The 21,884-nt window shown below is 39.8% G+C and overlaps 1 protein-coding gene across 1 annotated transcript in view; it reads right to left on the bottom strand.

The window, feature by feature from the left end:
- Positions 1-21,884, bottom strand: part of LOC124799656 (guanine nucleotide-binding protein-like 1) — a 67,219-nt gene that overhangs the window by 15,511 nt on the left and 29,824 nt on the right. Inside the window, exons 7-9 of the mRNA XM_047262937.1 lie at positions 14,863-14,951; positions 14,627-14,752; positions 14,395-14,520 (exon numbers count right to left, since the gene is read on the bottom strand). Coding sequence (XP_047118893.1) covers positions 14,395-14,520; positions 14,627-14,752; positions 14,863-14,951 — 341 coding nt within the window. The remainder of the gene's footprint in view (positions 1-14,394; positions 14,521-14,626; positions 14,753-14,862; positions 14,952-21,884) is intronic.

Raw genomic sequence — 21,884 nt, 5'->3', positions numbered from 1 at the left:
TTCTTTTAGTATTTTTTCTAAATCACATTTTGTGTGGAGTGTGAGCGTTTCACTAGCATATAGTGCTGCTGGCTTAATTACTGCGCAGTAGTGTCTGATTTTTGTGTTCGAGGAGATGCATTTTTTATTGTATATTTCATGTGTCATACCATATGCTCTCTTCATTTTCTGTTGTCTGATCTTCTGTGCAACTTTCTCTCCTCCGGTTGGCTCCAAAATTTCACCTAGGTATTTAAAATGTTTTACTCTATTTATTTTTCCATATTTTGTGTTCAAACTGTGTATATGGAATTTCGTACAGAAAAATTCTGTCTTTTGAAACGAAATTTGTAAACCTACTTTATCCGCGCATTCCTTAAGGATCTCTATTTGTTTGGTGGCGATTTCTTCATCATCTGCAAGTATGGCCAAGTCGTCCGCGAATGCTAAACAAGATATCTCCACGTTGTCTTTGGTTCTACCAAGATGGATTGGTTTCCAGTAGGATTGATTTTTTAATTCTTTTTCCCATTCCTTAATGACTTTATCCAGGACTATATTAAACAGAAGTGGAGATAGCCCGTCACCTTGACGTACTCCAGTTTTTATGAGAAAAGGTTCAGAGATTTCTCCCCTGAATTTAACTTTAGATACAATGTCTGTCAGTGATTCTTTGATAAGCCTTAGTGTTTTGGAGTCAAGTCCAAGTTCCTCTAAAATGTTAAACAAAGATTGCCGGTCAATTGAGTCATAGGCTTTCTTAAAATCTACAAATGTACAAATTATGGGGGCATTTCTAATTGCTTTGTGTTTTAATATTGTCTTTAAATTAAATATTTGTTCTGTGCATGAGCGACCGGGGCGAAAGCCTGCTTGATAATCACCAATTTGGCGTTCCAGCTGCTCTTGTGTTCTTTTCAGCAGGCATGTTGAGAGAATTTTGTAGGTGACTTGTAAAAGTGAGATTCCCCTGTAGTTATTGACATTTGTTCTGTCTCCTTTTTTATGTAACGGGTGAATAAGGGCACATTTCCAATCCTCGTAATTTTTCTGTTTCCCATATTTTTGTTATTATTTTTGTGAGCTCTTGCAACGTCTTTGGTCCTAGGTTTTTTAATAGCTCTGCAACAATGCCATCTTCGCCAGATGTTCTATTATTTTTTAAGTTTTTAATGTGACATTTGATTTCTTCCTGTGTTGGTGGTAATGAATCCGGTTGAGCGTTGGCACTGATTTCTTTGGGAAACCTTAAACTAGGTTCTGGGCAATTTAGTAGGTTAGAAAAATATTGAGCCAATACTTGACAGTTTTCCTGGTTTGTTAGGGCTAATTTACCATCAGGTTTTCTGAAACATAAATTTTGAGGGATATATCCTCGTATTTTATCTGCGAAAGTTCTGTAGAAGTCTCTTGTATTATAGTTTTGGAAATTTTCTTCTATGGCATCCAGTTGTGCCTTTGTGTACTTCCTTTTTGCTTGCCTAATGGATTTTGAAACCTGTTTTCTAACCTCGTTAAATAAATGTAGACTTTCTTGTGATTTTTTACTGTTATATTCTTGAAATGCCTTTTTTCTCCTTTCCAATGCATTTTCACAGTCTGAATCCTACCAAGGGTGTTTGAATATCTTTTTCAAGGGAATAGTTTCCTTAGCTATTCGCGTGATTTTAGAATGAAATTCTTCCCATGTGTTTGCCTTTTCCTTCTCCCATTCTTCTTTTACTTTAGATTCTTTAATCTTCTTGGTGTCATATTTCTGTATTTCTGTTTTCTTCTGATGACTTCTTCGTGCTGTAAACTTGATTTTAATTCTAGTTAGGTAATGGTCTGAATCAATGTTTGCTCCTCTGCGTACTTGGACGTCGTAAATTTCTTTTTGTACTGGGTATGAAATCGCCACATGATCTATTTGAAACTCGCCAATTTGTTGTATAGGAGATCTCCATGTCTTTTGTTTTCTTGGACATTTTCTTAGAGATGTTGACATTATCTTCAGGTTATTCTGCTTACATAGTTCGACGAGCCTTGTACCATTTTTATTGGTAAATTTATGTGCAGGATATTTGCCTACGGTTTTTTGGTGGATTTTCTCTCTACCAATTTGGGCATTAAAATCGCCGAGTAGAACTTTTGTATCATCTTTTGGAATCTTGGCCATTATATTCTCCAAATTTTCCCAGAACTTTTCTGTTTCTATGGGGTTTTTCTTGTTGTCTCCGTTTGTGGGAGCATGAACATTAACCATTGTGTATGTTTTGTTGGCACATTGTAAGCGCATCGTCATTATCCTATTATTTACGGGAGTAACTTCCTTGATGGAGCTGAGCACGCTCTTGTGTATGATAAACGCCATCCCGAGATGGGGGGCTCCTCTTCCGATTCGTTTATCCGTCTTGCTCTTAAAGATGCGATAGCTGCCATAATCTGATGTTTCTTCATCTGTAAAACGTGTCTCCTGTAAAGCTAGTATTACTATCTTTTGCTTTTCAAGTTCTGTTGTAAGGTTTAGAAGTTTTCCTGGTTGGATTAATGTATTTATGTTAAAGGTTCCAATGTATGTAGGTGTTTTAAGTGGAAGTTTGCCAGAGAGCTCCGACTTTCTCTGGTGTAATCGTGTAAGTCCAGGTTCCCCAGAGTCCGAATTCCTGGTTGCCATCTGTTGATGGGTGGATTGGTTACCACCTGGGGTAATGTTGTTATTACTTGCACGAGTCATACTTGCTTGTAATCAAGTTGGTCCAGTGTTTCCACTGGGTGTTTAGAACCAGGGATTGTTAGTTCCTGGCGCATTATGACCAGCCGCACATTGTATTGCAGTACACCTTGCAGGAGCATACCAGTCACTTAAAGTAATATTCTGAACAAGAGATTTCCTTGTACAAAACATAACCTCCAAATTTTAACAGAGGCAGTGCTTATGGCTCATACTATTTAAGAGCATATCTTAATGGTGTTACCTTTAAACCACTGAAACTCAAAAATGGAAATTATTTACTCTACATTGTGACAAAATTAATGAATCTGTTGACAGACTTTTTTGTCAGGTCTGAAAATATGTACAGTTCATACAAACCTTAACTTGAATGAAGAAAATCATTGTGTCCATGAATTCATTTAGGAAAAGTATAACTTATTAAAAATTCAAACAACAATTTTGCTTTATCTGAATGAGTGAGGAAAAACCCCAACAAAAGCATATGTTACACAATGTACTGTATATGAGAGATTAACTTTTGCTTTGGGACATTATACACTTTTGTCTTCTTCCGCTCATGTTATAATCCATCAATTAAAAATAACAAATTTCTGAAAATGTAATATGATTGGATGGTTAAAAAATCTATTCACCAAGCAGTGGCAGCAGAAAACACAGGTAAAAGTTATAGAAATGTTCAAGCTTTTGGAGCCAGTGGCTCTTTGTTCCGGCAGAAGGGCTGGAGGGGAAAGGAGGGGTGAAAGGAAAGGACTGGTCATATTTAGGAAATGGGGAGAGTTACAGAAAAGTCACGAGAACCCTGGGTTAGGGGAGACTTGTCGGATGTGACTTTTTCATAACTCTCCTGATTTCCTAAAACCCACCAGTCCTCTTTCTTTTCCGCTTCAACCCTTCTGCTAGAAGAAGAAACCACCGGCTCCGAAAGCTTGCACATTTTTGTAATGTTTGTTTGTGTTTCCTCCCGCTGCAGCTTCGTTAGTAGATTTTTTATCCATCCAATTATATGATAATCTGTTATTCATCTCACTTCAACTAACACACACGTATATACACTACCACGTTGTTACTTCATTAGAATTTATTACTCGACTGGCACACATTACAATTCTCTCTCCCAAGTCATATTGTCTTCCTCTCAATATCTCCATTTGCCAACACCTGTTATGGTTTCATAGATTCCTGTTTCTTAACTTTCTCTTTTCTTCATTATCTTCTTAAGAGGTTATTCTTTCCACTTCCTGCATACATTTCCCTCCCCATCAACCACATTCATAGGAAATTATACTTAGTTGAACTGTAAAAATAAGTTTAGTATCATAAGAATGGTTTAAATGTAAATGCGAACATTTTTGGTTGTGCTTTACTACAACTTATTGATATCGAATGAAACAAAAAGTTTACTGTTACCAGTCACTGTTTATTTATTACCACAATGTGTTTTGACGGTTTAAATATATGAAATGTATGAGTTCTGTTACGACTTTGGACTAACCAGTGATACTGTCTAGAGAGAGAGAGAGAGAGAGAGAGAGAGAGAGAGAGAGAGAGAGTGTGTGTGTGTGTGTGTGTGTGTGGGAGGGCAATATTTCAGTGTGGAACAACACAACACATACCTGCCGTATTAAGACACATAAATTGATCTGATGATGGAAGTTTAAACCTTCAAACATGTTGTAATAAATAAACAGAGACAGGCAACAGTGAACTTGTTGTTTCATTCAATAAGAATGGATTATTTTACACTACCCAGAGAAAGGAGTTGAGGGATGACAAATTGATGCTTTGAGTCTGCCTGTCACGCATGCACACAAGGCATAATTAGCATTACATTGTAATCGAGAGAAAGAAATCCAAGTTCAAGTCTCAGACTGGTACACAGAACTTCACTGCAACATACAACTGTCACGTCCCGGCACAGGTCCCGGATACCAATACAGAGTTGGGCGAGCCTGCGTGGCGCAATCGGTATGTTGACGACAATTATGGGTTTGTGGTTCCCTTTAATCAGCCTTTATTACGGAGGTGAGAGGGAGTAGAATCTCCTGGACTGTCTAAGGGCATGTAGGAGGTGTAGATACATTAGACAATACTTTCAATAGGTAGTAGGTATGAGGGGGGAATTGGCAGCACTGAACTGTCAAAACAGGAAGGTGAGATTTCTCCTTTAACGCAATTTATTGAACTAATATCACAAAGGACATGTGAGGTGTCAGACCCTTCCCCTTACTCTGTACACTTCTATAGATTCAGCCAGAATCTCCACTCATCACTCTATGTCGGAAACGACTGCTCACGAGAACTACCACCTCTGAATTCACTCTTCGTATAAATAATGGACCCTTGTCCTATCTCACAGGAGACAAGCACCAGCCAGTGGCTTGTTCCTTCTATCGCTGAAACTAACTGTAGAGGCTACTTGAGGCAGAGACAAACTGTCCCTGTTCAAAACTATTGCAATGCAAAACTTCTACTTAGCTGACAGTTGTAGTTGCTTCCACCAGAGCATCACTGTCTTCTCATAGTTGCAGTTCCTATAGACTCATCAGTAGCGGCTGCTACCATCTCGATGCTGCTGGGCCTCATCTGCTTGTGCCCTCTTCAACTTCTGCGACGAGTCTGCTTCTTGCTGCTCGTGGATGCCCTTAAATATCCATTTTGAAGGTCTGCCCTGCTCGGTCGCAGCCCTCGCATCCTCTTTCTCTAACTTATTTTTCGGTCTTCCCGGACATTTCGTCGCTGTGGACCTATATTGGTTTTGATATGTCTGGCAGAGTCCCGGGGCGGAAAGCTCCTTCTCGCCCTCCAAGGTCCGGGAGATGGGCTGTCCGTATCCTCGACGTGTTTACTAGCTGAGGCTATTTGTACTGTGTGACACTTTCCCTTCCGTGTCTGCGGAACTCCGGGTTTCGCTGTGCGGCGTCCGCGTAAGATATACTGGCTGAACCTTTACATTATGCGTTGCTAAGAATAGCTGTGTCATTTTGTTAATTAAATCCTATGGTGACCTGACACCTCCCCCCAAAAGTACATTAATGCACACTACTCAAAGTGCTGTTAATACATCAAATTGTTGCAATTATTATTATTATTTTTTATCTGGAAGAGAAACAACTTTACATCACAGTATTACAAAAAATTGTCCTTATACTACCCTGAAAGAAAATGACTACTTGCTATGTTCTATCGTCTATTCTTTATAAATACTCTGTCATCTGCATCTCGTGGATGCCTTTCATAGATTACTATTTCTTCGTCTCTGTCTCCTGATCTTACAGGTAGTCTAGATGTTTCAGTTGCATTAACTACAGTTGTTCTTACACAAATTGAGTGACAACAGCTCCCTCCTCCCTTCTCATCAAACAACTTCTTGTATAAATATTTACAACAATTACACTTCACACAACACAGAAATACAATGACTATGATAATTAAACTTATACTGATATACGTAGTAATTGAATATGTTTGGACTCTTTTCTCTCTCTCTCTAATTCAATTTGTTCCTTGTCTATGAATTTACTAATTTTGTCCAGTCTTTTACCTGCTACTCTTAAATCATCTAGACTGGAAGTGACGTGCTTCAAAGGTAAATCAAATCTTATTTCCGACTCATTAATTTTCGTTTTCACTTCCTCACAACAATCTAAATTAATATCTACATTAGGTATAATATCTTTCCTAGTATAATTGCTTTGAATCACTGTCTGAAAGGATGTGTGTCCCATATCCTTCACAATTCTTTTTGAATTTTATTATTCCTCTCCCAAGAAGTTTTACATCCTGTGACGGATGCGAACTGCATAAAATCGTCATGTCTTCCTCCTTAGGTACTATATACAACCATTCATTGGTACTTAACCGAGTCCATAAACTTTGTTCAAAGGAAATCATTTTCTTAACACAATTAGTTGGGATCTGTGTATCTTGTAGTAACTTCACAGTCCTCTTGGTCATACATTGATATTAGGCCAAACGTGTGTTTACATATTTTCCTATTCTTATCTATTTCCTTACATTCTAAATGCTCATAGGATACCTTAGCATATAACTTTTTAGAGCTATCTAACAGTAAATATTCTTTTTCCAGCTGTATGTAAGTAAACTGTCCTGTGCCAGCTGTTACTTCCACATGTAGTGATAACATCTTATATAGATTAAATTCCTTATTTTCAATTAGGGGTATATTAATCACATAACCTAATACTTCCTTGGTCACAAATACATCCAGATCCATAACTTTTAAAAGTATATACCCAGTATATACCCATATTCCTCTACTAGAGGGATGAGAAATCTTACGTCTTTTAAGTTGTCTTGAATTAATCTTAAATTCTGAACAATTTACACTGGATTCACAATAAGAGGTGCAAGGATACCCTTCTGAGCATGAACTATGGCACTTACTAATTGTTCATATTGCACACCTATCTCATTAAACAAGCCTTGCAACTGTAGGAGCTGCTCATTGATCGTCATGAATGCTGCCTTCCGTCTCAAACCATGATCAGTTGTTTTCAATGAATAGGTGATAAATTGTTCCAGCTTGGCCATTCCGTTCTTGAGCAATTGCTCATTCGAACTGATTGATTCTACCGTTCTATTTAGACCAGTCAGCGTGGCTCTGACTACAGCCAGCCTTTATCAGGAGAATTTCTATGACATTGTCTGCTTCTCCAAGCGCTTGAAAACAGTATGACCACCCCACGCAGATGACAATCCAAATCCAAAACGTCACTGGTCTGGGCACCCTGCTGGGTCTGTAAGCGAAATTTTGTAGCCTAATAATATGGCTTCAGCCTGTTAGCATGTACTTTTAATTACTGCTTTCTATGCGTTTTCAATACTACATTAGACAAATCTACTTCCACTACTTTGTAGGGACCTCTAAATTGGGAATCTAGTTTCTTCGATTTCCCTTGTCTTACAGTCTCGTCATGTACCAGCACTCTGTCACCTATCTTTTAAAGTTTCGGGAATTCTCTGTCTTGTCATAGTAAGCCTTGTTGGTTAATTTTGCCTCTTTTATTTTCTCTTGTGCTATCCTATGTGCTTCCTGCATTCTTGTTTTGAACTGGTCTACATAATTGTCATAATTGTACCCTATTGTGGCTGTCTCTTTCTGTGAGATTCCTGGTACATTCACAATTCTTCCAAACAGTAACTCGAATGGGGTATCCCGGTGCTGCTATGAGGGGTAGTATTAAAAACAAATGTACTGTAAGGAACCCACTTATCCCAATTGCTGTGGTCCTTGTTTATAAAGTGCCTTAAGTATTCCACTAGCATTCGATGCATCCTTTCTAACGCTCCATTAGTCTGGGGACGAAAAGCAGTGATCTGGATCTTTTTGATTCTCGATATTTTACATAATATCTTAAACGCTTGACTCAGAAAGTTTGATCCTTGGTCTATTAACAATAGTGATGGAATTCCATATCGTAATATAATTTCTTCAACGAATTTCTCAGCTATTGTATCTGTGTCTTGCCTCTCCACTGGAATAGCTACTGTGAACTTACTCGAATCATCCTGAAATGTTAAAATATATTTATTACCTCCTGTTGTTACATCTAGAGGACCAACTACGTCCATATAACACTTCCCAAACACAGTTTCTGCCATGTCTGTAACACCTAATGGCATCTTTATCTTACTCTGCGTAAACTTATTTCGCTGACATTTATCACGTGTTCTAATATATTGCTCGACATCACCTTTCATTCCTTTCCATGAACCGTATTTCTCTAATTTGTTCTACAGTTCGGTGAATACCTTGGTGACCGCCTAGTGGATTATCATGTACCTCCTTCAAAATTTCGGCTTTCTGTTCCTCACTTAGCTCTGCCTCCTCTTCCTCTAACTCATTAGTCTCGGTTATCATTCTTATTAGCTCTTGGCTTTCCTTCGCCTGTGCCTCTTCGTCACTTTGTCTCAGTCTGCTTAATGCATCTGCATTGGCATATATCAAATGAAAGTGCTGGCAGGTCGATAGACACACAAACAAACACAAACATACACACAAAATTCAAGCTTTCACAACAAACTGTTGCCTCATCAGGAAAGAGGGAAGAAGAGGGAAAGACGAAAGGATGTGGGTTTTAAGGGAGCGGGTAAGGAGTCATTCCAATCCCGGGAGCGGAAAGACTTACCTTAGGGGGAAAAAAGGACGGGTATACACTCGCACACACACACATATCCATCCACACATATACAGACACAAGCAGACATATGGTCTTCAAATATGTCTGCTTGTGTCTGTATATGTGTGGATGGATATGTGTGTGTGTGTGTGTGCGAGTATATACCCGTCCTTTTTTCCCCCCTGAGGTAAGTCTTTCCGCTCCCGGGATTGGAATGACTCCTTACCCTCTCCCTTAAAACCCACATCCTTTCGTCTTTCCCTCTCCTTCCCTCTTTCCTGATGAGGCAACAGTTTGTTGCGAAAGCTTGAATTTTGTGTGTATGTTTGTGTGTCTGTCGACCTGCCAGCACTTTCATTTGGTAAGTCACATCATCTTTGTTTTTAGATATATTTTTCCTACGTGGAATGTTTCCCTCTATTTTTTTAATATATATATATATATATATATATATATATATATATATATATATATATATATATATATATATAACTTAGTATGAATACTCTTCTAGTTTTAGCCTCCATTTTAATAAACACGATGATGGGTCTTTCACACTGAAAATCCAAGTTAGTGGCTTATGGTCTGTGACAATTGCAAATTTTCTCCCATATACATATGGTCTGAATTGTTTTGTTGCCCATACGAACGCTAAACACTCTAGTTCAGTTGCTGAGTAATTCCTGTCTGCTTTATTAAATGATCTTGAAGCATATGCTATTGGCAAATCGCTTCCAATCTTCCCCTGAGATAACACTGCTCCAATCGTGTCACCACTAGCATCTGTGGTAATAACGAACGGTTTCTCAAAATCGGGATATTGTAATATGGGGGGATTGATTAACTTCTCTTTTAACTGTTCAAACGCATCTTGCTGCTGTCCTCCCCATTCATAACTTTCATTTCCCTTCAGCAATTTGTGCAAGGGTGCTGCAATCTTACTGAAGTCCTTCAGAAATTTCCTATAGTAGCCTATTAATCCTAGGAATCCTTTTAACTCTTTTTTGGTTTTCGGTACTGGGAACTTCTTCACTTTTTCTACGTTCCTTTCATCCGGCTGTACCCCTCTGTCTGTGATTTTATGTCCAAGAACTACTACTTCTTTACGCAAAAATTCACACTTAGCTGGCTGCAACTTTAGCCTGTGTTCCCTTAGTCGATCGAAAATTTCCCTCAATTTTTCATTGTGTTCCACCAATGAGCTTCCATTAACAAATTATATTGTCTAAATACACCAAGCACTTGGTTCCTTGTAACCCCGTTAGTGCAACATTCATTAATCTCTGAAATGTACTGGGTGCCCCTTTTAATCCCATTGGCAGTCTCTTGTACTAATAGTGCTGATAATTGGCACTGAAAGCTGTTTTCTCTCTGTCCTGAGGGTCCATTAATATCTGATGGTAGCCACTTGCCAAGTCTAACGTGGAAAAATACTTGGCCTTTCATAACTGGTCCAGTATTTCCCATAATTCGGTATTGGGAACGCTTCCCCTACTGAAATCTCATTTAACTTTCTGTAATCCGTCACCAACCTGTACTTTATTTGCCCACTAGCATCAATCTTCTTTGGAACTAACAATACTGGTGCGTTCCAGGGACTCTGACTTTCCACAATAATATCATCAGCCAACATTTTCTCTATATGTTCCCTCAATATCAGTTTCTGTGCTTCTGGAATCCGATATGGTCGAACACTGATAACTTCGCCTTTGTGCTCAGGCAGTATCGGAAGGATATGCTTTACTGTTTCTGTAAAGAATAACCTGTCCCCCTTTAAATGAAACACATCACACACAATTTCTGCAACTCATGCTTTTCTTCTTCGTTTAAATGCACCATTCGTAAGGCTTCTCGGACCTGTAAGCTGTGATTCCTATAACTTTTTGCCTGTTCGGCACGTCTTGCACTCTTCGTACTGCGGCTTCATTGCGTATCTTTTCTGCCACTAATTGTATGGAACTTAAATCGCATTATTCCTCTCTTGTATTCAGTACACTAATGATACACTTCACTTGTACGTTTCATACTATCGCTTCTGGAACATAAATACCCTGTGTTATCTCTTGTTTCGGTACAATAATCTCTTCACCTTCTGAAATAGCTTTGTGTCCCTTGACGCAAATTCTCCTAACTTTCTCCTCCCTTGGTCCGATTGTTCCACTTCTGTCGTGACTTAAGCGCTCCTGGCTTTGCGTCATCCCGCCTGATCGCTGTCTCGGCCCGATACTCTCACCGACGACACTCTGGTCCTTTAAATATTTGTGGTACGGCCTATAACATCGTTTCTTCCCACACTTTCCATTTGTTGGGTCCTTACCCTTCTGATGCGCATTTACCTCTCGCATGCTTTGTACTTCTCTTGGTTCCTTTGTTGCTTCCTCTTTGGGCACTGCTAATAATGGTGTTGTCCATCCATTTATTTCTAACTTTCTGTTTCTGTAATCAAAGACTGCTCTTTGCTTTTGTAGAAAATCTGTGATAACCAAAACATTATAAGGAACATCTATTCCCTTGCTTAACACGTGAAATGTGTGTTTCCACAACACAGTTTCGACTAGTCTCAAAGTTAATATCACAGTACCAAGTGTACTTACTGTACCATTTGTTACCCCTTTTAACCTCCGCACTTGTGCTCTGTCAACTGGTAACCCTGGGATCATAGCTTCTTTCTTAATTAGACTAATATGTGCTCCTGTATCTATTAAAAACTTCAATCCTCTACCAATTTCATTGCAATTAGTCGTCATAACATCGTTTTCTGCCTCGCAGTCTATCACTCTAACCTTGGGTCATCTGATGGTGGTAACATGTGACTGCTCCGTATCCCACCTCCTTAGTTTCCCGAAACCACTTTCTTTTTTCCCGAGGCTACTCCTACTTTTTCCATACATTGGTATGCGGTATGTCCGTATTTATTACATATAAAACACTTGTGGGTTCGGTAGTCTGTCGCCTTATGCCCACGTCTCTGACATTTCTCATGAGTTATAATTTTACTACACTTAGTATCTGTATGCCCTGACTCATCACAATTATAACAAAAATTCTGGAACTTCCTAGCTTCCTCTGCCCTAGTCGGTGTCTTTACCCATCGTACTTTACTAATCATCTTTGGTTTCCTACATTCTCTAGCAATGTGACTCTTTTTCCCACAATTATAGCATTTTTCTCCCTAGTTATTTCTAATTTCTGTCTATCTACGAGCCCCTTTATGAAATCGTCCCTTTTCTTTCATCGATAGCAGTGCACTTTCCTCTGGCTGTGCTATCTCTACTGCATCCCCAAGACTTATTTCTTCCCCTCTGCTGTGAACAATTGTCTGTATTCTATCATTTACTAGTCCCTGAATAAAGCATGCACAACCTAGTGCATAAACCAATTCTAATGCACCTTTCAGCTGTGCCTTTTCTGTTACTCGTGTTATGGCAACTCTGAACGATTTGGATAGCTCGTCTATCCTATTACCCCAAGATGCTACAGATTCTCCCAGATATTGCCTTGCTTGGAACATGCAACATGCGTAGAAATCTATGGTTCTCTTATCCGAATAATTCTCTTCCAATATGCTTCGAACCTCCGGCCAATTATTTGTCTGATCCCTCACTAATAGTTTCGACCTGGCCTCCCCTGTTATTTTGGACTTTACATATTGGAACAATAACTTCTCATCCTCACTTTTAACAACATCGAATGAAGCATTCAAATTCTCAATGAACTCTTGCAATTCCATTTGGTTATCCTCAAAAACCTTAGGAACTAAAACTAACACATCTTTCGCACTTATGCCACTCTTATCACTACTGGAGGATGTCATTGTTTATAATTACAAAGGACCTTATTACTACTTCGACACGCTGTCTTGCCTGTGTCTGCTGCTAGCTGCTGGGCCACTCGTCCCGTCCACTGGGCTCTGCTAGGCCTCCCTATTGCTGGCTCTGCTGCTCGATCTCTCGCTGGGCTGCTGGGCTCCTCTCTGGTCTGACGGGTCTTGGGCGCTGCTACTCGTACGGGCCTCTTCTTCTTGCGGTGATACTCGGTGGTACAACTGTCTGCTGCTCCTTATCTTTCCCCCACTCTGGTATTATGGATCTACACATATAAGGCACCACTCCACATCTGATACCTTTTTTTTTTTTTTTTTTTTTTTTGCGTCCTGGCAGGGGTCCCGGATACCAATATAGAGTTGGGTGAGCCTGCGTGGCGCAATCGAGACGTTGACGACAATTATGGGTTTGTGGTTCCCTTTAACTAGCCTTTATTACGGAGGTGAGAGGGAGTAGAATCTCCTGGACTGTCTAAGGGCGTGTAGGAGGTGTAGATACATTAGACAATACTTTCAATAGGTAGTGGGTATGAGGGGGGAATTGGCAGCACTGAACTGTCAAAACAGGAAGATGAGATTTCTCCTTTAACGCAATTTATTGAACTAATATCACAAAGGACATGTGAGGTGTCAGACCCTTCCCCTTACTCTGTACACTTCTATACATTCAGCCAGAATCTCCACTTATCACTCTATGTCAGAAATGACTACTCACGAGAACTAGCACCTTTGAATTCACTCTTCGTATAAATAATGGAACCTTGTCCTATCTCACAGGAGACAAGCACCAGCCAGTGGCTTGTTCCTTCTATCGCTGAAACTAACTGTAGAGGCTACTTGAGGCAGAGACAAACTGTCCCTGTTCAAAACTATTCCAATGCAAAACCTCTACTTAGCTGATAGTTGTAGTTGCTTCCACCTGACCATCACCGTCTTCTCGTAGTTGCAGTTCCTATAGACTCATCAATAGCGGCTGCTACCTTCTCGATGCCGCTGGGCCTCATCTGCTTGTGCCCTCTTCAACTTCTGCGATGACTCTGCTTCCTGTTGCTCATGGACGCCCTTAAATACTCATTTTGAAGGTCTGCTCTGCTCGGACGCAGCCCTCACATCCGCTTTCTCTAACTTATTTTTCAGTTCCCGGACATTTCGTCGCTGTGGACCTATATTGGTTTTGATATGTCCGGCAGAGTCCCGGGGCAGAAAGTTCCTTCTCGCCCTCCAAGGTCCAGGAGACGCACTGTCCATATCCTCAATGTGTTTACTAGCTGAGGCTATTTGTACTGTGTGACACTTTCCCTTCCGTATCTGCGGAACTCCAGGTTTTACTGCGCGGCGTCCGCATAAGAAATACTGGCTGAACCTTTACATTATGCGTTGCTAGAATAGCTATGTCATTTTGTTAATTAAATCCTCTGGGGACCTGACACAACCATCTGAGACTTAGACATTTATTTTCTAAGGAATTCTTTAACTGTCCTGAGATTCAGTCAGCTGTGTTAACACAATAGTGTGTTTTGTGAACATTAGTGAACAGATACACAGTTTGCACGATAAATACAGTAAACTGCATTTGTAACTGTGCCAATGAACTGATGTAAATGTTTCACAATTCAAGCCCATGTGTCCTCTAAAATGAACAGAACAATTACTCTTAGGTGAATGAGTGTTGTTCTCAGGTGTTACAGAACAAATAGTAGTTTAATCCTGAAAAGAATGAAATTACAATAACTTACTTGCAATGTCTTTGGGACTTTTGATGGAAAAACCAGACCTGGACAATCACAAAGTCTGACATTTGATGTGAGGTAAATAGTTTGGAAGTGTTTCGTGTGACCTGGGGTCCTAGAAACACTCACCACCTGAAATATTATAAAAGTACTTTATTTTACACAATCTGCACTGTTACTTGCATTACATGAGATCATTATCAATATAGAAAATACAGTAAGATAATTATTACTTTACCTTTTTTCCCATTATGGCATTCATTAATGATGATTTCCCAACATTTGGTTGCCCTATACAGCCAATAGTAAGAGCTCCCTCTCGATACCTTACATGTTCAATATAGCTCGTGTCTACCTTTTTCATCTGGGGGAGAAAAAAGGAAAAATATCATTTATTGGATTTATTTATTTCAGTTGTATGATATGGATTGCAACAGGATTTCATGTGGAAAAACAATATTTTCATCAACTTACTTCCACAGTTTCTTCTATTTCTAAATCATCACATTCGTACTCTGTTTCCATCTCCTCGGAGATTTTACTTTGCCAGGAACTAAGGTCAACTACAAAGAAATACAACAGAATCTGATACTGATCCAGAACTGTGACAAAAATTGTCATTGTACATTAATATGATTCATTTCTATTTCCCTCCAAGCTCTGCATACCAGAAACTACCACCTCATTCTGTTATGTGAGTAATATTGTATCATCCCCAAGTGTTGCTGAAATAACATGAGGAGCCTAGATTCCAATCTAAGTGGAAAACTGTGGATGCAATATTTAATAACAAATGATTTTAGGAAAGACAACAATTCCTCTTATACAGGCAGCAATAAGCATTCTGAGCTCCTGAGAGCTTGCTAAAGATGCAAGATTTCAAATTCATAGTAAATTGCAATGTTCAGATATACAATTATTGACTTTTTACAATATCTCTAAATGTCTTAATGGTGTCAAATAATGCTTACAACTGAAAAAAGTGTCAGAAACTCACATACCTAATTATCTCACAAAGCAATACGCATATCACCATGCATTTCTAACATACTAATTAGCTTCGTTATTAAATTATTAATTATATTCATATTTTGTGAGCAGTCACTACGAAAGGAAAAATAAGTGAGGTATAATGAGACAACACAGACGTAATTATTGTCTTGGCATCTCCAAATAATGAAATGAACAATAGACTATTTAGCCAACAAGTACATTTTATTCTGCCACTGAGCAGTTTTTCTTACTGAGGATGCTTACCAGCATTACTGGATTCTTACGAACTGGAACAGTAATGGTTAAATTAAGATTCATATTGTGACCAATGTGATTAGGAGTTTAATGTCTGACTTCACAATGAACCACCTGTCTACATAATTGCGTTAATACTTCAAAACTGTTCCACCAGTTTCCTGCCACAATTTGGAGTTTCAACGTAAGTCAAACAAAAGATGTTTCAAATCAAATATACTACTTCAAATTTGTTAATAAAATTAATTTTATTTTATAGCACCACTGAAACACAACAGTTATTAATTCAGTGTATTGATAACTGCTGTGTTTCAGTGGTGCTATAACACTTATATTTCATAATTAATTTTATTACCTGACAGTACAAGGTATATTTCAAGCCAAAAAGATAACTGAACTTGTCTCATATTTTACAGCTTTGAATAAGATACTCAGGAAAGCAAACTCTGATTGTAATAAGAGCTCAGTCAACAGATCTGTGTTGAGTGCAAACTTTTCACCAAGAGCAGCTTCACCAGATATCAGCTGCTGAATAGTTTTGGGCCTCAAAAGTAGGATGAGTAACAGAGTTAGAGACCAATCACATACTGAACCTCTTACTGAGCTGTATTACCTAATGCATCTTTCTCCTCTAGTATGAGTTTCCTCCTACTTATAAATCTAGATACTATCTTTTTAGTCCATGCACCCTTATTATCAACTACATCTTTTGTTACTATACATTTCAGTGCCCAGGACGCAATAACAGCGCCATAGCAAGAGAATGGAAAGGAAAGGAGGAGAAAAAAAGGAGAAGCATTCAACCGGAATTTAACTGTTTCTAGAACTGAGCACTTCTTCCATGTCCACTGATTCCTTTTTCTTTGTAAGTAAGTTTGTTTTACACTGCAGAGCCGCATCACAGTTAACAAAATGAGGGGGCACCCAAGTGAATTTTACGTATTGGGAAGTAAAAATGGAAGATTAAGGTTTAACATTCTGTCAATAACAAGGTAATGAGATATGGAAAACGAGCTCGGTTTTCTTTCGAACTGAAACACCCCAAAATTTTTCCCCCTGCTGAAACTTTCAGTCATTGCTTCTTTGCTGTAAAGATGGTGTGTGTGTGTGTGTGTGTGTGTGTGTGTGTGTGTGTGTGTGTGGAGGTAGATTGCATCCCTGCCCTGTTTTATGCCCTTTTTAATCCAGGCACTTTGTTCTTGGTCTTCCAGTCTTACTCTTTCTTCTTGCACATATCGCATATTATCTGTCTTTCCCTATAACTCACTACTATTTTTCTCAGAATTTCAGACATCTTGCACCACTTTACACTGTCAAATGCTTTTCCTGGGTCAACAAATCCTATAAATGTGTCTTGATTTTTGTTCAGTCTTGCTTCCATTATCAACTGCATCGTCATGAATGTCTCTCTGGTGCCTTTATCTTTCCTGAAGCCATGACGATTGTCATCTAACAGATCCTCAATTTTCTTTCCCATTCTCCTGCATATTATTATTATCAGCAACTTAGAAACATGAGCTGTTAAGCTAATTATGTGATACTTCTAATGCTTATCTGCTCTTGCTATCTTCGGAATTGTGCAGATTCTGATAATCTGATGGTTCATCCTGAGTCTCATTGATTCTACACACTAACTCAAAAAGTTTTTTGATTACCATTTCCCCCAATGATTTTAGGAATTCTGATGGAAAGTTATCCATCCCTTCTGCCTTATGTGATCTCAAATCTTCCAAAGCTCTTTTAAATTCTGACTCTAGTACTATCATGTCATCAGATAATTCCTCCCCCTCACACACGCCTTCAATGTACTCTCTTTACCTTTCCACTAGCTCCCTCTGCACTTAACAGTGAAATCGCCATTCAATTCTAAATGTTGCTGCCTTTGCTTTTAATTTTACCAAAGGTTGTTTTGACTTTTCAGTAAGCTGAGTCAGTTCTTCCAACAACCATTTCTTTCTCAATTTCTTCACATTTTTCCTTCAGCCATTTCATCTTGGGTTCTCTGTATTTCCTACTACTACGTTCCTAAGTGTCTTATATTAGAGTATTCCTGAATCTCCATGAACATTTTTATACTATCTTCTTTTGTCAATCAACTACAGTATCTCTTCTATTACCCAAAGTTTCTTCACAAATTACTTTTCTTGTATCAATGTTTGTCTGTATGGCATCTGTGATTGGTCTTTTTGGAAATACCTATTCCTCTTCCAATGAACTGCCTGGTTGGTACCCCTTATAGCAGTATCCATATCTTGGGCGAACTTCAAATGTATCTCATCATTCCTCAATACTTCCACGTCCCACTTCATTCCACAGTTATGTTCAGGACAATTCTCTTGAAATTCAGTATACTCTTCACCATACCTAAATTGTGAGCTGAGTTTATATCTACTCCTGCATATACCTTACAATCCAATATAGATTTTGAAATTTCTGTCTGGCCATGATGTAATCCACCTGGAATTTTCCCATGTCTCTGTGACTTTTTCATGTGTAACTACTCCTCTTGTGATTTGAGAATATTCACTGGAATTTACTGCAGACTCATTCCTACTATCAAGCCCATATTCTCCTGTAATCAATTCTTCTACTCCTTCCCCTACAACCACATTCCAAGCCCCTATTACTAGTAGATTTTGATCTTCCTTTACATACTGAATCATCTGTTCAATATCCTCCATCTCTTCCTCTCCTGCTTGTGATGTTGGCATATTTACCTGAGCTTCTATTGTCAGCACTGGATCCTATTGAATCTGACGAGAACAACCCCGTCACTTACCTGTTCACAGTAACACAGTCTCTGCTCTACCTTCATATTCATAATGAATGCTACTCCCGTTATGCCATTTTCTGCTGCTGCTGATATTATACTATATTCATCCGACCAGCAATCCTTATCTTCTTTCCATTTAAATTCACTGACCCCCTCTATATATAGACTGAGCCTTTGCATTTCTCTTTTCATATTTTGTAGCTTCCCTACCATATTCAAACTTCTGACATTTGACACTCCAACTCATACAATGTTGCCCTTTCATTGGTTAATCCCTCTTTTTCTAATGGTCACTTCTTCCTTGGCAGTCCCCTACCAGAGACCCAATTGGCAGACTAATCTGGGCTGAATCCTTGTATTAGTGCCACTTAAAGTTCACGTCACAACCAGATGTAGTGAAACATTTCCTCACCCAGTAGATAGTGTGCAGTGTTCCTGACCTACCTTGCTTTGCTTATTCAATATTGTCTTCTCGGTAGCCGCGTCCGTCTCACCTAAATCACACTGCAAATAAGAAGCCAGGATCCTAGATTATGTTTTCCAAAATCAAAAGTCAAGACCGTATTCATTGTTGAACACTTATGACAACCACAGTGCGATTTATTTGTTATCATTCACACACACAATATTCATGTGACCAGACCTCTTACACTTAATAATCATCACATTAGGAAGGTCAAAAACTTCCAGTCTTTAACAATGTTCACAATACGCGTTAAATGTTCAAAGCCGAATACAATTACACTTTTTTGGCACGGACCGGAAAAGTTAAGTTTCTGTTTCAAGTATTGTCACATCACATTCCGGCACCGACTTGACGCACTATGAGGCTGAAGGCCACAGAATCTGTAGTCGGAATCTGAGAAGTGAAAATGAAAAAAAAAAATAAAATAAAATAAAATAAAAGTTCATTCCTTAACTAAGTTACTGAAAGAGTGTAAAACCAAAACAGGATAGCAGTGGGCAACCCTGCTTCATTACACAATGGAGAGGACACTTTTCTTAATTACAGTGCAGAAGTTCTGTGGGTACACCGGATGCGTCTTTAATACAGCGGTTTCCATTGCCTTATTCATCCTTATGCTGTTAATCATCGCAGATTCTTCCACCTTTTAGGGGCAGTTTCCCACCTGAAGGGCAAGAGGGTGTCCAGAACCTCTATCAGCTCCTCTCATCGCTGATGATTTTTCTCAAAGTTTCAGCTATGGTGAGGGTCAACCTGGGACCCAGGACATTTGATTACCAGTCAAATATGCTATTCCCTGGACTACAAGTACCAACTTACGATCCTGGCAAAGGCAAAGGCTCCACTGCTGTGGTTATGAACTACCGGAATATGTCCATTTACAAGTCCTGCCACAGAGACCCCTTTTCAGAAATCCAGCAGGAGCTCCAGTCTCTCTACAGACCCCAAAGTCCATCCCAGAACCTCTCCCTCCTCACCCCCATATTCCGACATTCTACACGCTTCCTGAAGTACATAAACCCAACCACACAGGATGTCCCATTGTGGTTGGTTACTGTATGCCCACAGGGAGAGTCTGTGCCCTGTGGACCAACACCTTCAGCATATTAACCATAACCTATCCTCCTACACAAAAGACACTAAGAATTTCCTCAACTGATTCTTCACATGTCCTATTCTTCTATCATCCAGCACCCAGCTCATCACTATCAATTCCACTTCCCTCTACACTATATCCCGAATGCCTAAAGCTTGCCACTATTGACATTACCTTTCCCATTGCCTGATTCCAAACCTACAACCTTCTTCCTGGTCACCACAACCAACCACTTCCTCATCACAATTACTTCTCCTTTGAAGGCACCATCTACAAACAAATTATTGGCACAGCAATGGGCACCAACTTGATGTGATCCTATGGCAACCTATTCATGTGTCAACTAGAGGAATCCTTCCTAACCACCCAGACTCCCTAACCACTCACTTGGTTTGGATACATTGACAACACCTTCACGATGTGGACTGAGGGTCAGGCCACCCTATCCCATTTCTCGAGAACCTCAACATCATCTCCCCCATCTGCTACACCTTTTCCTCCTCAGCTCAATGATCCACTTCCTTGATGTCAACCTCCACCTCGAGGATGGCTACATCTGTACCTATGTCCACATCAAACCTACTAACCACCAACAATATCTCCACTTCGACAGCTTTCACCTGTACGACACCTAGCAGTCCCTTCCATACAGCCTAGCAACCCATGCTGACTGCATCTATAGTGACAGGCTGTCCCTCTCGAAATGTGCGGAGAGTCTCATTGAGACCTCTACAGAGTGAAATTACTCTCCCCAACCCGCCCAGAAACAGATCTCCCACATCTTGTCCAATTACCCACTGTAGAGCTCCAAAGGAACACTCCCCTTGTGACTCGGTACCACCCCAGACTGAAGCAACTGACTCAAATTCTCTGACCGAGTTTTTATTCTCTCTCGTCTGGCCCTGAAATAAGAAATATCATCCCTACTATCCTCCTCATCACTCCCACAGTGCTACTCCGTCTGCTACCCAAACTACACAACAGCCTTTCTGTCCCTATTCAAACCCTGTTCTCAACACCTTACCCCATGGTACACCTGCGATAGACCTAGATTCAAAATCTGTCCCGTACATTCCTTCACAACCACCTCCATCATTCCTGTCATAGGCATCTACTCCCTCATCAAAGGCAGGCCCACCTGTGAAAGCTGCAACCAATGTGCCACATCCAAAGTGAGCATGACCACTAACAAGCTTTCTATCCACATGAACAGGCACTGCTAAACTGGGGCCAAGAGACAGATGGAACACCTGACTGCTGAGCATGCTGCCCACCACAGTGCACTTGCTAATACTGCTTCACAGTCTGTGCCACCTGAATTCTTCCCACCAACACCAGATTTTCTGAACAGTGCAGGTGAGAAATCTCCCTGCAACATATTCTTCATTCCCATAACCCACCGGCCTTAACTTTCACTTGTCTCTGTCCTGATCCTGCATGTCCCCTTCCCCCTCCCAAGAAAGCCCTACATACACCTTCTATTCCATCAGCACACCTGCATAATCTTTTACCTTTCTCTACTCTACTCTCCCCTTGTCTCTCCCTCCCCCCTGCCCCCTCCCCATGCAAGTGGATAGGCCTTGAAAAACTGAACACAGATCAATCGAGAAAACAGGAAGAAGTTGTGTGGAACTATGAAAAAAATAAGCAAAATATACAAAGTGAGTAGTCCATGTGCGACATATGTAACATCAAGGAAAACGTGAGGTCAGGAGCTCCGTGGTCCTGTGGTCAGCGTGAGCAGCTGAGGAACAAGAGGTCCTTGGTTCAAATCTTCCCTCAAGTAAAAAATTTATTTTCTTTATTTTCGCAAAGTTATGATCTGTCCGTTCGTTCAATGACGTCTCTGTTCACCGTAATAAGTTTAGTGTCTGTTTTTTGCGACCGCACCGAAAAACGCTGCGATTAGTAGA

Source organism: Schistocerca piceifrons, chromosome 1 (genome assembly GCF_021461385.2).
Source record: "Schistocerca piceifrons isolate TAMUIC-IGC-003096 chromosome 1, iqSchPice1.1, whole genome shotgun sequence".
In the NCBI taxonomy this organism is placed as follows: domain Eukaryota; kingdom Metazoa; phylum Arthropoda; class Insecta; order Orthoptera; family Acrididae; genus Schistocerca; species Schistocerca piceifrons.
Note: the sequence above shows the minus strand (reverse complement) of the source record. Positions and strands in the feature narration are given on the sequence as shown.